This window comes from Pogoniulus pusillus, chromosome Z, assembly GCF_015220805.1.
Source record: "Pogoniulus pusillus isolate bPogPus1 chromosome Z, bPogPus1.pri, whole genome shotgun sequence".
In the NCBI taxonomy this organism is placed as follows: Eukaryota; Metazoa; Chordata; class Aves; order Piciformes; family Lybiidae; genus Pogoniulus; species Pogoniulus pusillus.
The window spans coordinates 109,929,911-109,950,837 of record NC_087309.1 but is presented as its reverse complement, the minus strand read 5'-3'; the positions used below and the strand labels follow the sequence as shown (position 1 = coordinate 109,950,837).

The 20,927-nt window shown below is 48.3% G+C and overlaps 1 protein-coding gene across 1 annotated transcript; it reads left to right on the top strand.

The window, feature by feature from the left end:
• The first annotated feature begins 421 nt into the window (after positions 1-421).
• On the top strand, positions 422-2,546 carry LOC135192998 (transcription factor JunD-like). The gene has a single exon (XM_064176390.1). The coding sequence runs from the start codon at positions 422-424 to the stop codon at positions 2,297-2,299; it is 1,878 nt and encodes a 625-aa protein (XP_064032460.1). The 3' UTR covers positions 2,300-2,546.
• Positions 2,547-20,927: the final 18,381 nt, after the last annotated feature.

Genomic DNA, 20,927 nt, shown 5'->3' with positions numbered 1-20,927 from the left:
TGGTGGATCCCACCATGGATGAGGAGGACTGACAGATGTGTAAATGATCCACTGAGGCGTTCAGTCAGCAAGCTAACTTAGAAGAGAGCTTTCAGCAGCTCTGTCAGGATCAAATTACAATCCCCCATCAGCAGAGACTTTTTGAAGCCTGCGTGGAAAGAGATTTCCTCATCTTGTAAGAGTTTCATAGACATAAAGACGGGCTGGGGAAGTCACCTGAAGTGGAGAAAACAAATACCACTCCCAAACTGAAGAACAGCACTTCCACATTTCAGTAACATTGAAAAGACGTCTAAGCTGTTTCAAATCCCCTCTCTAAACATTTTTATTTTTTCTTCTTCTTTTTTTCCCCCCCCTTTCATAAGAAAAACTACGTCAGTGACATCTCTATCTTGCATGAGACTTTTGCTTTGACAAGCCAATGTCTGAGCATATCCTCTGCAGAGTTCACAGCCCGGGTAGTCTGGAATCGTTAACTCTCCACACCTGCGCTGCCCTGTGCCCGTTTGTCACAGGCGCAGCGCAGGAGCACCTACTCAGTACTGCCGCCAGGCGTGGGCCTTGCTCGCTGTGCTCCCGCGGGACGCACGCCGTGGCTGGAGCATCCTCGGGGAACGCCCACGGGAATCCCCTAGTCCCAAGCGAAGCTCCTGGCAGCGCCTCCTCTCCTGTACCGCAGTCGCGGGGTGAGTTTTCAGAGAGAAGCAGCGCAGGCTCGCAACAGACCCTCAACCGGAGCAACACCGGGAAGCCCTTTCGCGCAAGCCTGGCGGGCGGGGAGAAGAGCGCAGAGACCGGCAGAGGCGGCGGGGAGGCGGTGGCAGGGCGGGCAGTCGGTGGGCCTGGGGCGTGGTGTGTGGCCGGCAGCACCGGGAGGCAGCTCAGTCCCCGCCGCCAGCGGAGGGCGGCAGGCTCCGCAGACGAGGTGCCCAGCGCGGCCCGCTCCGCAACGGAGCCGCCGCTGCCGGCCGGCGAGGACGGCAGCATGAGCGGCGGGCGCAGTGCGCGATCCGCCGTGAAGATGGAGGCGCCGTTTTACCCCGAGGAAGGACTGGAACTGCTCCCCGACTTTGTGGCGCTGCCGGGTTTTGGTACAGCGGGCGGACCTGGAGCCGATGCAGCGGCGGCGGCAGCGGGGCAGAAGCTACTGCTGGGAGCCGGGAAGAAACGGGACCTGGGGGCCACCACCCCCGCGCCGCTCCCGGGGCCCTTCACCCTTCGCCCGCCCGCCAGCGCCCGCGGCAGCGCGGCGGCTTTGCGCTTGCTGCCACCGCCGGCTGCCGCCGCCCCGCCGCCAGCCACCGGTTCCGCGGAGCCGGCGGCCGGCGGTGGGGCGGCGGCGGCGACGGCCCGCAGTGGCCCAGAGGCCGCGCTGGGCTCAGCTGCTGAGCTGCCGTTGCTGAAATTACCTCCGGCCGCCGACCTGGAGCAGCTGCTGATCCAGGGGGGCGCAGGGCTGGGGTCCGGTAGCCCGGGGCCAGCGGCGCCCGGGACAGGGAGCGGCGGGGCAGCGGCGGCAGGGCCGTTTCTCTACCGGCAGCCGGTGACGCAGGAGCAGGAGGGTTTCGCCGACGGTTTCGTTAAGGCCCTGGCCGACTTGCACAAGCAAAACCAGCTCTTATCGGCACCACCGCCACCGCTTTCCACGCCGGGACCCTGCTGCACCGCCCGTCCGGGGCCGCCAGGAGCCCCCGCCGCCGCCGACCCGCCGGCCGTCTACACCAACTTGAGCGGCTTCAACCCAGCGGGGCCGCTGAGCCCCTCGGGCAGCGCCTACTCTGCCGCCTCCGCCCCGCCGCCGCCGCCGCCGCCGCCGCCGGGCCTGGCCTTCGGGGCAGCTGGTTTGGGGAGCGGCCGGCTACCTCCGGCGCGGTCCCTGGAGGAGCCGCAGACGGTGCCCGAGGTGCCGCCGTCGGCAGGCGGGGAGGGCGGCAGCAGTGCGCCGACGCCTCCGTCGCTGTCGCCGCTGGACGCGGAGAGCCAGGAGCGGCTGAAGGCGGAGCGCAAGCGGCTGCGGAACCGCATCGCCGCCTCCAAGTGTCGCCGACGGAAGCTGGAGCGCATCGCCCGTCTGGAGGAGAAAGTGAAGGCGCTGAAGGGGCAGAACGCCGAGCTGGCTGCCACCGCCAACCTCCTCCGCGCCCAGGTCACCCAGCTGCAGGGCCGCGTGCGCAGCCATCTCTCCTCCGGCTGCCACATCAATGCCGCCGGGCACCCTCCGCCCCCCGCCGCCGCAGCCTCCCAGCCGCGGGAGGTACCTCCGGAGGCGGCCGCCGCGCCGGAGACCAGCGCCTGCTGAGGAGGGAAGTCCCGCCGGCAGCCGATCCCTGTAGCGGCGCCGCGGAGCAGAGGAGCTCGTTTGCCGCAGCTCTTCTGTCGTTATTATTAATCATTATTTATTTGCGCCCGGAGAAGGCGGTTGCGGAAGCCGGGCGTTGCTAAACGTTTCTCGAGGTCTGTCGATGTTGCACTCAACAACGAAGGTCTACCGCGGGTGTGTTTGGGGCAGGTGGTTGTTTTTGTTTTGATTTGTTTTGTTTTGTTTTGTTTTTCCAGTGAAGTACCTGAGGTCTGTAGAGATTTCGGAAATTAAGGAAATTACTGTTTACAGAAAGATTCAACTTTATTTCCACGGGGGATATAAAAAGTGTGTTTCCTAATACACCTTACTGAACTGTATAGCAATGGATAAGCTTTTAAAACTTTTTAAAAAAGGAAAGAAAAAGGGGGTGGGGAGGGAGGAAGGAAAGCCAGAATCGTACCCTTTTGAAAACAGATGTGTGTATATATATATATATATATATATTTAAAACATAATATGGCTATGTATATTTTCTTGGTATTGATAAAGAACCTTTTTTTAAAATACTGTCTTTCTCTAGAGCTTTAATTTGCCGTTGAGAGTTGAGGCAACTGTGTGGGTGCTCTTGCACTTGCACGGCTTTGGTTTTAAAGTCAAACCCTGGAGGGAAATTATTTTGGTTGTAAATCTTAAGCGGGATGAAATGCATTGCTGAGTCATATGGAAAATACTTTTCTAAGCAGTATATTCCATATTTCTTGTGCCAGTGCAAACTTTGGGCATTGATAGTTATTTGCTGAAACTTGAAACAACTTTTGGACGTTGCCTAGAGCTTATTTTTATAGATAACATGTTAGTAGAGAAAACAGTTCCTTTGGAAAGAAGAGCTTTACTTTCTTTTCCTTCACTGTGTACATTCCAGTAGTGTTTGCTCTTTAAGTAGTATAGTAACAATTCAGTGCTATACAGAAAAGGGCTCAGATTTGGGGTGGGTTAGCTATTAAGGTGGTGATTTAATCATATTTTGCTTGAATAAATTGCAGGAGTATCACAGAGAAGTGGATTTATTTTTCAGTAGAAATCTGTGTATCTTGCTTCTTGGTCTACTCTGTTCTAATGAAGCTCTCTGCAATAGTCTAGGGACAGAAAGAGTTCTGGAGCATGAAATGTTCTTCTGGTTGGGAAGAATTAGTGTGATTTATTTCTTTGTCGAGATTTTTACTAGTAGAAGAAAAACAGCAAAGAAACTATTAGACATAATCCTCAATAAGTTTTTCAAAGCTTTAGATCCCTTGCTTGTTACTACCTACCTGCCTGCCTTGCTTCTGCTGTATCTGTGTATTTTAAGCGTAGCTGCAATGGCAGCAAAGCCAGGCCCTGTGGCATGGTGCTGTGAGAAGGATCTGTCGGATTGTGATCATCGCCCCACCAGAAGCCCCTCAATGTGGGAGCTGTGGGCTGGGCCTGCCACCGAGGGGGGGCATGGCTTCTCCTGAGCTGATCCAGCTGCAGAGTGGGACCCTCTCCTCTCTCTTTGAAACTGTGCTAAAACTCTGCTTGAACTCAGAGGCAAAACTTACATGGGGATACGTGTCTGTGCCAGCTGCTGAAAATGGGGGATTGCACAAGGAGTCAAGGGGGCATAGACATCTTAATGTGTATAAGCCATTGCTCAGAGCTGTCAAACCCACTCAGGAGCCATTAAACATCTTGTACTTCTTCTGAGAGCTAGACTAGGTGTTTTGAAATTCAAGAAGAATGGGATAGGCTCACAAGTTTTTCTTGCTTTTATTGGGGATACGTGGGTGCTGTCTGTTCAGATAGTTGAGGTGCAGTGGTTGAGTGTGTAAGTAAATCTGTGATCTTTCTCTTTGAGTCCATAGTCATTCCTGGAACACGTGTGAAAATGACATGACAATGCTTAGTAACTATGTTACTGTAGCTGAGACGCTCTTGAGGATTTTTCTTTTCTAAATGCATATGCAAATTAGGTAGAAGCCATATTAGTCATTGTGTAACTGTTTTAATCATGTCACCAGAGCCTTTCCTAAGGTGGTTGAAATGATTGCCTGTAACAGTACCTTCTGCTGTTCGAAATGCTGATGAACAGAACAACAACAAAAAAGGCATATTTTGATCTTCACACAGGTTTAAAGACTTGAAGGCATTCTGAACTGGAGAGCATACAATCTGTAGCACTGCCTGTTACGTAATAAGTGGGTGAAAAATAACTATTTTTTACCGTGTGACAGGCATCACCTGTCTGCAAAGATGCTGCAAGAATGGAGACACTGCTAAAGACTTCTTCACACACACACACACACACACACACTATCCCTTGTGAGAGAGGTGTTAGGCTGTGATATGAGATGCTTAGCTTTACTGCATGTGCAGCAGGGTGGGGAGGAGGGTGTCGTTGTTGTTGTTTTGAGTTGTTTTTTTTTTTTTGTCCAAGGATTCCAGAAAATTGCATACCAATTACATGGGTGCACACTACTGTTTCAGTTCTTATGTTTGCAAATGAGCATAGGGCTAGGTAAAGGTCCTGTAGGCTGCAGGTTGGTGATAAATGCCACTGTGCAGTACTTGCCCTTTGCTTGTTTTGCCCTTTCTGGTCAGAATAAATTATCAGTGTGTAAGGAGAAGTGGACATAAACCACAGGAAGTCACTGCAATTCTCCATCTCAGCCAAGGGCAGGGCTGTAATGGGCTGCAACCTGGCAAGATTGCAGTGAGCTCACTCTTCTCAGCATGGTAGTGTTAAAGCTGGAAACCACCACACATTACCTCTCTCACGTTTTAATTTCTAGCAAGACTAATCCTGCAGCCAGCCTCTCAACGATCTTATGTGGTAATTTCCTAGGTAGCCTGTTTTTATGTCCTAGCTGACGACGTCTTTTAGGTAGTAGAAGTGCTGACAGGTGAACTTTGTGGCGCTGGTGAGAAGCTACTAGCGAGGCTGGTAGCTCCAGCCCTCTGCTAGAGGCTACTATTGCAGTAGCAGAGCTGTTGAAGGAGATGTGTTTCTGTGGAGCAACAGATTACCTTCATAAATGGCTTCTTCTATCTGGCAGGCTAAGACACAGGATCTAACACTTCTGTGACCAAGATCTGAGAGTTGCAGGAGGTGGCTGATATTGGTGGGTTTCCCCCACACACACCCCTGTTGATTCTGCAAGAGGTTGGGCTGGTAGCCTAAGCACCTAAGAGTTTAAGTCAATGTAAGGAGACTCAGGAGTGCTTTCCTGCTGCTGCTGTCAGACTGGAATTGTTACTGTCTTGTATCTGTACTCTGACTTTTACCCCTTCAGTGCTCCTAAATCTTTGCAGGCTTCTTTATTTTGCCCTGCCTTTTTTAACTTCACTTTGTTGCAGCGTGTTTAACGTTTGTTTCTTTCAGGTTTCAACTTTTCTGCCTATAACTTTGGCCACTGTGAGATACTTAAAAGACAGATGCTGAGTAAACCTTTTCCAGACTGTTAGCAAGATTTGTATCAGTGTGGCTCCTTTTCAGTTACTGTAGGCAAGCTGGCAGTATAAATGTCACCATATATGAAAAAGAGAGAAAGAGAGAGAGAGAGAGAGGGAAAGAAAGAAAGAGAGGAAGGAAGGAAGGAAGGAAGGAAGGAAGGAAGGAAGGAAGGAAGGAAGGAAGGAAGGAAGGAAGGAAGGAAGGAAGGAAGGAAGGAAGGAAGGAAGGAAGGAAGGAAGGAAGGAAGGAAGAAAGTCTCTGTTCAGTGGAATATTAGTGCTTTTTAGCTTTTTTTCTTCATCCTTCAAAACTGTACCATGATTTCCTATGCTTGTGCACAATACTTACTAGTCCTCACAAAGATTCCTGCTGCATGACTTGATTTACAGGCTACCTGCATGCCCTTCTGATCTAGTTTTGCATTCCAGGTGTGAACTTACCACAAGTAAACGTCCCTCTTTTTTCCTTTGCCCTAGTTTTGATCTGTGTTCTGAGTAATGCAGCACCTTCCTTTGTCTTACTTGGTGGGTGGATGCTTGCTGTTGTGCACATCTCACTCTCTGCTCGTCAGATTTTGAATGCATTCGAAGCAGTGTCTTGATTTAGGTGTGAAGTGCCTTCCTCTTTAGGTGCTGCAGCAAAATAATTTGACTCACACGTTTCTTTCACTTCTTTGGATCTTCATCAGGTCTTTTTTGTCTTCAGGAGGAGGAGTGCTTGTGGAGAGGGAAGTCCTGTTCGCTCCTCCTTGGGCAAAGGGAGGAGCTCCGATGAGATCTGCCCCTGCTTGCTCTGAGTGCGGGGAAAGTCCTCTGCCAAGGCTGATTCAAATGATGTCATTGCTAGAACAGTTGATTGGTTTGCTCCCCAGCGTAGAACTGGTAGTGAAATACGTCAGTATCACGAGGTGTCTAGACAGGTCCAGGTGGTTGGTGAGTAGTTCTTCTAACTTTCACTGTGACTGCAGGTCAAGCCCATTCTTGGCAGGCTCAGAGACCAATTCCCCACGCACAAGTGGTTTGCATATTTTGGTAAGTGTAGGTGTTCAGGAGCGATAGCTCACGATTTCTGAGAGCAGTGATACTGGTGGTGGTGACATTCCTGTCATAAGCTTTTGTCTTGTGAGAGATAGATAATTAAAGAAAAATTGGGCTCTTCACTACTGGCTGCCATGCACCATTGGAGACCAAAAGGGTGGCCCTGCCACAGTTCTCTAGCCTCATGCTTATGTCTTGTTGAAGGAAGAGCCAGGAGACATGCCTCTTATTTTTCACTTAAGTGTCTTGGTCGACTGTGTCTTTCCGATTGCCTTTCTCACAAAGGTGTGATCTCCCAATGCTAACTTCTGAGGCATCCTCCCGTTTCCAGCTGTGGAAAAATGGAAATGGTAATTGGCAGATCATTTCTAATTAGCTTCATAGCTCAATGCTGCTTTCAAAATTAGTGTAGGGTGCTGCTCAGTGGTATCTGAAGTACAGGTGCATGCCATATCTGAGTTGCTAGCTGTGTTGAAAACAGTGATTTGGCTGCTGTAACTTGATTCTTGGCTACCTGAGTCTAATGATTTCCTACAGAACATTTCTCTATGTCTGAAATTAATATGCAAGGGGGAGGGGAAATCTCATCTCCTTATGACCTAAGTCATTCTCCGATGCATTTTATCTGTTTCTTCTGCTTCTGGGGCCTGAGTTAAAAAAGGCAAAAAAAAAAAAAAAAAAAAAAAAACATCAATTACATTTTTATTTATTCTTATGTACAGCTGTGACTGCTGCTGCATAATTTTGCTCTTTCCTGACTTGATTTTCTATGTTTAGCCAGTAGACAAATTGGAGTATGACGTGTCTGTGCCTGTATCTGATTTGTGAAAAACCACTTCCATTTCTCCAGTGTGTTGTTTGAAGTTTTACTGTGACTGGGAGTGAGGGTTGAAGAGTTGCTAGGCTGTTTTGACACTCTTTGGTTGCTTCATCTGATCAGAATCATGTAGGGTAGCTGTACATCTTCCAGCAGAGGTGGAGAGTAAAACAAGTCAGGGATTCACCTTTCTTAGCATTTGGCAAGACTTGTATCATCAGGAAAAGCCTTGAGTGTGAAGCTTTCACAGTGCATAACAGTTCTGAATGTGTGGGCTAATCTTTCTCATGTCACAGTCACTTCTGTGGGCCAGAATCAGGGTTTATCGATGCAGTATCATTAGATCTTGCAATTTGTCACCCAACACTTGAGTTCCTTACAAAGCTGTTAATCTTGCTCCACTTTACTGTGAAAGCATTGATGAATTAAACCTGAATTTGTGGAAATGCAAGATGTTACCCGTTATGGAAGGCATCTTATTAATTCTCAGTTACTCCTACCCTGTGTGTCACTCTTTTTATCCTGCCTGTGAAGTGGCTTGCAGCTGTTTGTGCTGTGAAACCTCTCTCTAGTAGGAACTCAGAAGTGGGATTGAAGCATTTTCTCTGCAAAGTGATCATCTGCAACAAACTAAATGTAGGTTTCTCAAAAATAAAAACCAAAACCAACCAACAAACAAACAGTGAATGCACAGTGGAGAAATGCCTGCATGCTGCTAAGAGAGCCTAGAGACATGTCGTGTAATTCATAGTGAGGATGGCTTTCCAAGATCCCATCCTGTTGACTTGTTACACGTGTTGGTAGTTGCTGCTTGCCTTAGACTGAAAGCAGTTACCCTAAGCTATTGCATAGGAGAAGGTTTGCTTTCTGCATCAGTGCAGTCACAAAACAGATCTCTGCTTGGGTGTTGGAACAGTCCACTGCATGTAGGTCGAACAGAATGCCGTGATCCAGCTATTTTTGATCAGGTCTTGCTGTGGAAACAGTGGCAGGGAAAGGAAGGAAACAAATGTTAGGATCTGTATCTTCACACCAAGACTGTGTTTTGAAATGCAGCTTTCTGTTAGGCAGTCTTGGGAAAAGTGTGCCACTGGTGCCAGAATACCCAGTCTTAGTCTTTTGCCTGTGAGGAACATCTCTTGTACTGCAGTTCTGCTGGGGGTGGTATCCTCTCAACTCACTGCCAGCCACTAATACAGGCAAAGAGAGCAAACCCAACCTCTCTGGGCAAATTCTTCTGAAGCAGCACACAGATTCATGTCAAAGTGTTGAGCACAGACACTAGCTTGAATAGAGAAGGGCATGGCCCAGTGGAGGAACTACAGTTTTCTTAGCTGCAGTGGCACACAACAGGGCATCTTCCCATTCTTTGCCGTGGTCAAGTTCACAGTATCACAGTATCATCAAGGTTGGAAGAGACCTCATAGATCATCAAGTCCAACCCTTTACCACAGAGCTCAAGAAAGCCAGGCTGCAGTTCTGTGTGTGATTGCAAATTGGTGTGTTGTTTATTTGCTCGTTCTGTTTTTGGTGGTTTGTTTTTAGATTTCCAAATGTCGGGTCTCTCCTCACAGGTAATTTGAGACAGAGCAAGGGGGAATGGCCTCAAGCTGGGACTGAGTAGGTTTAGATTGGACATTAGGAAAAAGCTTTTTGCAGAGAGCGTGGTCAGGGACTGGAATGAGCTGCCCAGGGAGGTGGTGGAGTCACCCACCCTGGATGTGTTTAAGGGTCGTTTGGATGTGATGCTTAGGGGTATGGTTTAGGGTGAATCTTGTAGAGTAGGGTTCTGGGTTGGACTTGGTGATCTTGAGGGACTTTTTCCAACGTGGCTATTCCTGTGATTCTGTAAAATCCTGCAGTGTTAAATGAAGGCAAAAGGATAATTTATGTTCAAGTCACGTTAGCCTTTCTGTAATCTGGAGTGCTGCAGTTCATATGTAGTGATTCGCTGCAATGTGGAAGGGAGGCTCTTTATAAATGATGTTTGGAAAGGGTCACTCTAAGTAATTACCTATCTGCCATTTGCTTTTGTTTGTTTGTTTTTGTGTGTTTTATCTTAAGGTATTCATAGTCCATCTAGCTGGGAACTGTGCTCTCCTCTGAGTTTTTAGTACCAGTAACAAATATGACCTGCAGTAGTTCAAGGAGCATGTGTGCTGGCTAGGTGGTTTTCCAGAGGAATGAGGATTTCCATAGGAAGACTTTGGAATGATGTTTAATTTTAAACCCTTGGTAGCACATGAAGATAATAGGTATGACCAGTTTACTGTGCACTGATGCACTGCTAGGTTCTGATGTTTAGCAGACTGCTAGTAAGACCCACTAGTGCTGTTACAGATTTAGTTATTGGTTTAGAGCTAGCTATGGGTGAAATTGTAAGCCATCTAAGTAAGATCTGTACAATCTGGAGAGCTTGTGTCACTGGAGATCAGTGACAGACTCTCCACCCCATTCCAGAAAAGAGATTCTTTGTTTGCAGTCTTTATTGGGTTTGATTTGTCAAGCTTCATTACTTCTCTAGATCAAATCCTAATTTTATGTAGGTAAATGTTGATTTTTTTTTCCCTGCTAACTATCTTGAGACATCTCTTGCTCAGTTAGAATTAGTGAGATGGTGGAGAGAGGGAGAGAGAGATGGAGAAAGATGTCATACAGGTGGAGAAAGCTGAAGCTGTCAAAACTCAGTCTTCTCACCATGTCCCTGTTCTTAGACCACCAACTTGAACATTCAAAAAGTCATAACTATTATCTTGAACTTGTAGAACTGTTTGGTAGCATTTTGCTGCCCTCACCAGAAAGCTTCCCATTGCCATGAGTGAGGTGTGGCCCTTCTGCCCAACATGGGCAGTTAATCTTTAGGAATGAGGAGTCTTTTGAAACCAGGCTTACGAAGGTAGTCTTGTGGCTCATGCTGAGCCTTTTGAAGGGTAGCATGTTGAGCCTGAGAAACTTCTCCCATGCTTCTGTTTTATACATTTCCAGATCTTCACATAATAAGTGACACAACCAATGCAGTAGTAGAATAAAGTAGAAGTGTAGAGCAGGTATGGAAAGAATATTTTGGATACTTTCCTTCTTTTACCCTAGAATCTGCTAGGGAAAGATACCAGCAGAAGATACTGGCATAAACCTTGTCATTCTTAATAAATAGAACTAGAAATTGGACTCTTCCCTCTGCCCCTCCCCCCCAGTTTTTACTAGTCTGTATTTTAATATTTGTCATGGAAAGGTGACAGAAACAGTGTGGGGGAAATGCTGACAACTGTGGAGTTAAATTACCTTGTTGTATATAATATGTCACAGAAGCTATCATAGAATCAACCAGGTTGGAAGAGGCCTCCAAGACCATCCAGACAAACCTATCACCCAGCCCAATCCAATCAACTAGACCATGGCACTAAGTGCCCCATCCAGCCTTTTCCTGAGCAATGGCCATAAGTACCTAGGACATCTATTCTCTATAGTTTCTCTTTAAATGGCACCTTCAGAGCAGGAAATCGTGTTGGAAAGTCTTTCTGAGGACACTGTAACTGAAGCTGAAATCACAACTGGTAAGTCTGTGGTGTCTTTGTGATAGTCTGCTGCTTTCCCAGTAGGCCAAAAGTATCTATCCACTTTTTTATTCCTTTCCCCATAGTAACAGAATAGTTGGAGGAACCAGCAACATTAACAATAAACAAGTAATCCAAAGGAAAAAAAACCAGTTATCTCCACTGCAGTATTTAATGGTAATATTTATTGCATGTTTAAGTGGCAGAGGATTAAGATCGCCTATTGAAATGCTCTTTAGCTTGTTTTGGTTTGCTGTTACTGCTTAAGTGTTTAAACTTCTCTTTGGGGAGTGTGTCTCTCTGTGCTTGTCCTCATGACTGGTAACTTCACTCTTAACCCTTATTTATTTGAAGCCATAGCAACCACTGTACTGAAGTGTCATCAAGTAAAGCCCAGGTCTGAATACTGACTGATGATGCAGAACCATTCTCTGTAATAAAACACAGCCTGTGAAGGGTGACAAGGGGCAATGGGTGGAAGCTGAGGCACAGGAAGCTCCATGGAAACATGAGATTCTTTTTTTTCTCTGTGAGGTTGACAGAACACTGGAACAGGCTGCCCAGGGAGGGTTGTGGAATCTCCCTCTCTGTGGATATTCAAAACCCACCTGGATGTGTTCCTGTGCGATCTGGTTTAGGCGATCCTGCTCTGGCATGGGGATTGGAGTGGATGAGCTTTGGAGGTCCCTTCCAGCCCCTGACATCCTGTGATTGTGTGAGCTCTGAAAGGCAGCTGCACCCTGTCTTCAAGCCTTTTCTCTGATTTCAAGGCTTCTCCCATGTAGTGCTGCTTATCATGTAGTTAACTGAACTCTTAGGAGCCCCTTGAGCATTCCTCCCATGTCCAACAAATTATTCAGGCTTTGTTAATTTTTCCCTCCACCAAAAAAAAAAAAAAAAAAAAAAAAAAAAAAAAAAAAAAAGTTCCCAAACTTGGAACTAAAGAGCCCAAACTCTCCAACAGTATCTTTGCTTTGGCTACAAAGTGCCAGTTGTTAATTGCAGCACATTTCTAACTTGAGCCATTGATGTAAATGCTTACTTGCATCAGTGCCTAACTGCTTTGCTAGGGGGTAAAGGGAAGGGAATAATTGTGGCAGTACTGTGCAGTTCCTGACTTTCAGATAGAAAATGATGAGCAAGTTTGCATAGGCCTCTCACCCACTAAGATTCAGCCACTGATTCTTACCACTATCCTTCTTCCTCATTAGGAATGGGTCCACTGGCTTCTTGAGGTGAAAAAGAGAGAAGGGTAGAGATCTTAAGAGGGTATCAAGTCTGTATCAAGTCTGTTCTTTTGTGAAAGGCTCTGAGCCTTAAAACTGAAGGCAGTCTGCTAAAATAGATTGTAATGTCTGAAGGTAATCCTGTGCAAAGGTCTTACCAAGAAGAAGGCTGGGTCTGTGTTGGTGACTAAGTCTTGCTGATGAAGTATCTCCTCATCTCGTTGTGTTTTTCATTCAGCGCCGTTGTAAGACATTGTTTTGGGGCAGGTTCTCTGTCCTGGAGTGTGACTCATCCAAGGCTGGCTTCTTGTTCTTGCAGTTTCTGCCTAGACCAAGAATCTTTCCGATGTTTAGGGGACCACATATGTGCTCTTGCTGTGGTGATGTTCGTGAAGGTAAATGTGTTGCTCTTAACTGACCCGCTGAGAAAGGAGCAGCTCTAGACAGTGCAGGCTGGGAAAGCTGCAATCCACCATTCTCTGAGCCATTTTGAGTCTTTGCATCAGCTGAATAGAACAATTAACTCGCATCAGCTGAAAGGGAGAGAGCCGTTAGGCTGTAGGACTCAGCTTTGAAAGTGCTCTGTGGTTTCTGGTGTCTGGTCCTCGCTGAGCTTCTGTGATGCAGAAAACACTCCATGCCCTGCAGTGCCGTAACCCTTGCAGTGTGTTGGCCTGAGGCTGCTGCTAAGATCACGCAAGTCCTGTGGTCCTCATTGGGTCCATTGCAGGCATGCCACAAGCTGCTCAACAGACCAAAGGGATCTCCAGAAAAGGAGAAGCAGCCCCTCCTTGCTCAATAGCCATCTCCATCCCCAAGCTTTCTTTTTGTCCAAAAGGAGAAGTGTGAGCAATCTGCCTCTTCCTACAGCTCTTGAATCCAAACTGGTTTTTCTCAGGCCTTTGTGTCTGGTAGGGAAACTTTCTCATTCAGAGTAGCTGTTCAAAACAAAAGGTGAAGACAGAGCAGTTTGGATTTGTCTTGCTCATGCAGCAGCTTACATGGAGCTAGTCACCGAACGATTGTCTGCCTACATCCTTTCCTGGGTTCTTGGGTTTTAGGTGTACCTTCTTATTTTGCCTTATTAAATCAGCTGGCACAGCAAAAGCCTCTGAGAAACCCTTTCAAACCCTTTGTTATTCCTGGTCCAGGAATAAGAATAATTAAAAAAAAAACCCAACCCAAACCTACAGTGTTTAAATAGATTTGAACAAACAAGATGAAAGGAATTACTCTGTATAAATATAGAAATACTTCCCATTTTCTAAACCTTTCTTTTTTTTTTGGGGGGGGGGGGGGGGAGGGGTTGGGGTGGGGAGCAGGTCTTCAAGCAGATGTGCTGGCAAGGGACATTGTACATTAGTCTGTATGAATATAGAAGTACTTCACATAGTTTAAACCTTTTCTTTTTTAGGGGGGAACTCTTCAAACGGATGTGCTAGCAAAGGCATTGTACATTAGTCTGTATGACTATAGAAGTGCTTCAAATATGTTAAACCTTTTTTTTGGGGGGGAAGAAGGTAACTCTTCAAGCAGGTGTGCTAGCAAGGGACATTGTATATTGGTCTGTATGAATACAGAAGTACTTCACATATTTTAAACCCGACTTTTTTTGGGGGGAGAGAGGGAAACTCTTCAAGCAGATGTGCTAGCAAGAGACATTGTACATTAGCCTGCATGAATATAGAAGTACTTCACATATTTTAAACCCGACTTTTTTTGGGGGGGGAGAGGGAAACTCTTCAAGCAGATGTGCTAGCAAGGGACATTGTACATTAGCCTGCATGAATATAGAAGTACTTCACATAGTTTAAACCTGTTCTTTCTAGGGGGGAACTCCTCAAACAGATGTGCTAGCAAGGGACATTGTACATTAGCCTGTATGAATATAGAAGTACTTCAAATATTTTAAACCTGATTTCTTTTTTTGGGGGCAACTCTTGAAACAGATGTGCTAGCAAGGACATGGCATGCAGGCAGAGGTTATAAAAGCAAAACACAATCCAGTAGCTACTCATTTGCTGGATTTGGTCAGGAGAGGTTTATCACAGACACTCAGTTCTGAGAGGTGGTTGTTTTTTTTCTGATGTGGTGGTAAATATCTTCCCCCCCCCTGAAAACAGAAGCTACAGGGCTTAATAATAGACAGCTGAGGATTATGTCCATTGTGATTTTATTTTTGTTTAATGCTACTTTTTACAGAGTAGGTAAAACTATGTTTAAAAAAAAAAAAGTAATTATTTCAGAGACAAAGTGGACAATATTAGTTGGTATGTTGCACTTGATTAAATGTAAAACATTTTCCTGATTTAGTGGTGTGTTTAGGCAAATACTGTAACTTGCTGAATATGCAGGAGTGATAACTGTGTTTACAGTAATTTTCCAGCTCCTACTATTTATTCAGTGGTAGGCAACTTGCTTTGAGAACTTAAAGTAAACTCATACTGCGATTGGCAATCTTGGAGAAACTAACTCACTGCTGCTACCACTAAATACTGTGGGATGGATCTCATGAGTTTAAATGGCAGCAGAATTGTATTCCAAGCCTCTGTCTTAAAAGCACTTCGACTAAAAGGCGACTTGCCTTGTGCTCATTTGTGTATCCTTTGTGTGTAGTACATCAGTCAGGAATCTGTTAATGACTGATTTGTGACACTTTATGGAGATCACAGTGGGGTTTGGGTCGGTTTGTTGTTGATTTTATTTTGGTTTTGTTGTTGTTTTATTTTTTTCCTGTTGGTTGAGGTTTGTTTGTTTCTGAACAGACACTTAATAGACATTTTGGAATGTATAACATTGATCCTTGTGCTGGAATTGTTTACATGCAAAAAGGTATTTATGATTTTGTCTTACTTTATTTTATTTGGCAAGCTGCAACGTGCAATTTTTTGTACATGTGTTTTAAACTAAAGAGTTTATAAGGAAGATATTGTATGTACAGTACTTGGACATGAGTATTACTTCTTTGATATAAATATCTAGAGGAAAATTAAAATTGCTTTATATTCATATTTTTGGCTGCATGCTTTTATTATTTCCTATTTCGTGGTTTCATCATTTTCGTTGCAAAATCCAAAAAGGATTTGTTCATCTAGGCTTTAAAGTAATAGCCTGCTCCTTCTGATTGCATCAGCGTTGTGAAGGGCAAGGGATTTCTTCTTGTAAAGGTTCTGCGCTTCAGAAGGGCTTTTCTCAGTGCTAGAGCAGGTGCAACTCAAAAACTAAAGGGGAGGGAAGGAGAGAGGGGAAGAGAGAGAGGGAGGAAGGGGAGGAAGGGAGGGAGGGAGGGAGGAAGGGGAGGAAGAAGAGAAAGGAAAGTGAGAAAGAAAGGTGAGGGAGGGAGAGAGGAAGGTGAGGGAGGGAAGGAGTGAGAGGAAGGTGAGGGAGAGAAAGAAGGAGGAAGGGCGGGAGAGGAAGGACAGGAGGAGAGGAGAGGAGAGGAGAGGAGAGGAGAGGAGAGGAGAGGAGAGGAGAGGAGAGGAGAGGAGAGGAGAGGAGAGGAGAGGAGAGGAGAGGAGAGGAGAGGAGAGGAGAGGAGAGGAGAGGAGAGGAGAGGAGAGGAGAGGAGAGGAGAGGAGAGGAGAGGAGAGGAGAGGAGAGGAGAGGAGAGGAGAGGAGAGGAGAGGAGAGGAGAGGAGAGGAGAGGAGAGGAGAGGAGAGGAGAGGAGAGGAGAGGAGAGGAGAGGAGAGGAGAGGAGAGGAGAGGAGAGGAGAGGAGAGGAGAGGAGAGGAGAGGAGAGGAGAGGAGAGGAGAGGAGAGGAGAGGAGAGGAGAGGAGGAGGAAGGGAAAGAGGGAAGGAGAGGAGAGGAGGAGGAAGGGAAAGAGGGATGAGAGAAGGAGGAAGGGAAGAAGGGAAGGAGAGGAAGGAAGGAGAGAGGAAGTGAAGGAAGAAGGGAAAGAGGGATGAGAGAAGGAGGAAGGGAAGAAGGGAAGGAGAGGAAGGAAGGAGAGAGGAAGTGAAGGAAGAAGGGAAAGAGGGATGAGAGAAGGAGGAAGGGAAGGAGAGGAAGGAAGGAGAGAGGAAGTGAAGGAAGAAGGGAAAGAGGGATGAGAGAAGGAGGAAGGGAAGGGGGAAGGGAGGGAGAAGGGGGAAGGGAGGGGGGAAGGGAGGGAGAAGGGGGGAAGGAGGGGGAAGGGAGGGACAAGGAGGGGGGAAGGAGGGGGAAGGGAGGGACAAGGAGGGGGGAGGGAGAGAAAAGAAGGGGAGAGGGAGGGAGAGGAAGGAAGGAGTGAAGGAGAGGAGAAAGGGAGTGAAGGAAGAAGGGAAAGAGGGGAGGAGGGAGGGAAGAAGGAAGGAAAAGAGGGAGGGAGTGAAGGAGGGAGAGAAGGAGAGAGGGTGGGAAGGAGAGAGGATGGGAAGGAGAGAGGCAGTGAAGGAGGGAGGGCGAGGAAGGAAGGGAGTAGGGAGAAGAGGGAGGGAGAGGAAGGAAGGGGGGAGGCAGAGGAAGTAAGAGAGGGAAGGAGAAGAAGGAGGGAAGGAGAGGAAGGAGAGGAAGTCCAGCTGTGGTGACAGTAAGACAAGCAGTCTGGGATGGGACTACAGGTTGCTGTTCTTGGTGTCTCTGTGTCAGCAGAATGAGTGATGGTAAAAACGTGTTGCCATTTAAGCCATGCTGAAGCCACATCTGGAGCAGATCTGTCAAAAGGCTACACTGCTTCCTTCCTGTGAGCATTCTCCTGTCTTTCACTACATCTCAAGATATCCCCAAAGGGCTCAGTCTTGGGCCCCTCAATTTAAGAAAGATGTTGAGGTGCTTGAACGTGTCCAGAGAAGGGCACCAAGAATGCTGAGGGGCCTGGAGCACAGCCCTGTGAGGAGAGGCTGAGGGAGCTGGGGGTGTGCAGCCTGCAGCAGAGGAGGCTCAGGGCAGACCTCATTGCTCTCTACAGCTACCTGAAGGGAGGTTGTGGCCAGGTGAGGTTGGTCTCTTCTGCCAGGCAACCAGGGACAGAACAAGAGGACACAGCCACAAGTTGTGCCAGGGCAGGTTCAGGATGGATGTTAGGAAGAAGTTCTTCACAGCAAGAGTGACTGGCATTGGAATGGGCTGCCTGGGGAGGTGGTGGAGTCCCCATCCCTGGAGGTGTTTAAAAGGAGGCTGGATGAGGCAGTCAGTGCCATGGTTCAGTGAATTAGAAGATATTAGGTGATAGGTTGGACTCGATGATCTCGAAGGTCTTTTCCAACCTGGTTAATCCTGTGAAAGCCACTCAGTAAACATTGCCACATACTAGAAACACTTCTGAAGTGCCAATTGCTCTGCTCTGGGAAGGCAGCCCTGCCTTCCAGGTACATCCTTCCAAGCCAAGGGGAAAGACTGAGTGCCAAGTCCCACCAAGCATGCTCTGAGGACACCAAGTTCAAAGGAGAGGTGCTGAGAAGGCAGGCAGTGCTGGTGGTGCTGTCTGTGCCAGCTCACACACGAGCACACAGCCAGGCTCAGGCTGGTTGTCTGACACTGAAGAAGTGGTACAGAGACTGCTTTCTTCTGGTTCAAGATACAGATACTAAGATTTCAGGAGTCTGCAAATATTAAGGGCGGAAAAAAGAGGAAGCTGTGAGTGCTCTGTAATCCAGGCTGTTGTACATTGGCACTGATGGTTTATGGGCACGTAATCAGTTTCACATAGGACTAGTAGGGCTTCTAACTGCGCACCATGCCCCCTTCAGTGCCCTGTGAGTTAGTAGTGAATGCTTCTTAATCTCCACGGAATGGCTGCAGGCTGCAATTCACATGTCAGCCAGACCACTCCAACTGCAAGTGTCTAATACAGACCTCTTCTTGGGAGGGAGTCTGTAACACTGACTTGTTGGAAGGCAGTGAAGGGGAAAAGGATCTGGGGGTCCTGGTGGATGGGAGGTTGACCATGAGCCAGCAGTGTGCTCTGGTGGCCAGGAGGGCCACTGCCATTCTGGGGTGGATTAGAAGGGCTGTGGTTAATAGGTTGAGAGAGGTTTTCCTGCCCCTCTACTCTGCCCTGGTGAGGCCATTTCTGGAGTACTGTGTCCAGTTCTGCCCCCCCCCAGTTCAAGAAGGACACAGAACTGCTGGAGAGAGTCCAACACAGAGCCACAACAATGATGAAGGGAATGAAACATCTCTGTTACAAGGAGGGGCTAAGAGATCTGGGGCTGTGCTGCTTGGAGAGGAGAACACTGAGAAGTGACCTCATTCATGTTTATCAATATGTGCAGGGTGAGTGGCAGGAGGCTGGAGCCAGGCTCTGCTGGGTGAAGCCCAGTGACAGGACAAGGGGCAATGGGTGGAAGCTGAGGCATAGGAAGTGCCATGGAAACATGAGGAGGAATTTTTCCCCCGTGAGGATGGCAGAAGACTGGAACAGGCTGCCCAGGTGGATTGTGGAGTCTTCCCCTCTGGAGGTATTCAAGAGCTGCCTGGATGTGTTCCTGTGTGATCTGGTGTAGGTGATCCTGCTCTGGCAGGGGGGTTGGACTGGATGAGCTTTTGAGGTCCCTTCCAGCTCCTGACATTCTGTGATTCTATGACACTCGGAATAACCTTGATGCTTTCCAAATCAAACACAAACACAGAGGGCAGGAAGGACAAGATGGAGACCAGTGCCAAGTGGCTCCCTCTGGGGTCAGTGCCGGGACCAGTGCTGTTCAACGTCTTTGTCAGTGATACGGACAGAGGAGTCGAGTGCACCCTCAGTGAGTCTGCAGAGGACACCAGGCTGTGTGCCACAGTTGACTTGCTAGAGGGCAGGGATCCATCCAGAGGGAGCAGGACAGGCAGGAGAGGTGGGCCCAGGCCAACCTCATGACATTCAACAAGGCCAAGTGTAAGGTCCTGCACTTGAGTTGGCAGAATCCCAAGCACAGACACAGGCTGGGTAGCAAATAGCTGGAGAGCAGCCTTAAGGAAAAGGCCTTGGGGGTCTGGGATGATGAAAAGCTCAACAGGAGCCTGCAGTGTGAGTGCAGCCCAGACAGCAACTGTGTGCTGGGCTGCAGCAAGAGCAGTGTGGGCAGCAGGGCAAGGGAGGGGATTCTGCCCCTTGGCTCTCCTGAGACCCCACCTGGAGTCCTTTGTGCAGTTCTGGAGCCCCCAACACAAGAAGGACATGGAACTGTTGGAGCAAGCCCAGAGGAGGCCACCAAGATGCTCAGAGGGCTGCAGCAGCTCTGCTGTGACAACAGGCTACGAGAGTTGGGGCTCTGCAGCGAGGAGAGGAGAGGAGAGGAGAGGAGAGGAGAGGAGAGGAGAGGAGAGGAGAGGAGAGGAGGGGAGGGGAGGGGAGGGGAGGGGAGGGGAGGGGAGGGGAGGGGAGGGGAGGGGAGGGGAGGGGAGGGGAGGGGAGGGGAGGGGAGGGGAGGGGAGGGGAGGGGAGGGGAGGGGAGGGGAGGGGAGGGGAGGGGAGGGGAGGGGAGGGGAGGGGAGGGGAGGGGAGGGGAGGGGAGGGGAGGGGAGGGGAGGGGAGGGGAGGGGAGGGGAGGGGAGGGGAGGGGAGGGGAGGGGAGGGGAGGTTCTGGGGAGACCTTGTAGTGGCCTTCCAGGATCTGAAGGGGGCTACAGGATGTGTGGGGAGGGACTACTGACAGAGTCTTGTAACAGCAGGATGAGGAGCAATGGGTTTAAACTGGCAGAGGGGAGATTGAAAGTGGATGTTAGGAAGAAGTTGTTTGCAGTGAGGGTGGTGAGACACTGGCACAGGTTGCCCAGGGAGGTTGTGGCTGCTCCCTTGCTGGAGGTGTTCAAGGCCAGGTTGGATGAGGCCTTAAGCAGACTGTTGTAGTGGGAGGTGTCCCTGCCTATGTCAGGGAGTTGGAACTGGTCGATCCTTGAGGTCCCTTCCAACCTAAACCATTCTATGCTTTCTCTCTCCTCCCTCTCTGTCTCCAGAGAAGTTGAAGAGCAGGTGACACAAAAAGCTATTAGCTTCTCTGGGTTTTTTTTGTCCTAATGTGGGCTGTTTATTTTCTGTTTCACCTGGAGCTGGCACATTATGTAATTTTAAAGGGTTTTGCCTTTCTCTGCTGTGACATAGCAATGTGCAAGACATGACACACATCAAGTTTCCTGCCACCAACAGTTACGGGAGGTCAGGAAGTGTCAGTGACAATTCCAGCACATCCAGGCAGGTGTCTCATCCTCTGAGCTGTCCTGCCAGATCTGTAATTTGTGCTTTCATTCTTGCCAGGGCTCTCAAACATTCTTCCCAGAACAGACCTGTCTCAGGAGCTGATGACTGTGACTGGTGAGTGCATTGTAGAGTCATAGAATCAACCAGGTTGGAAGAGACCTCCAAGATCATCCACTCCAACCTAGCACCCAGCCCTAGCCAGTCAACCAGACCATGGCACTAAGTGCCTCATCCAGGCTTTGCTTCAACACCTCCAGGGATGGCAACTCCACCACCTCCCTGGGCAGCCCATTCCAATGCCAATCACTCTCTCTGTGAAGAACTTCCTCCTAACATCCAGCCTAGATCTACCCCACCACAACTTGAGGCTGTGTCCCCTTGTTCTGTTGCTGGTTGTCTGGGAGAAGAGACC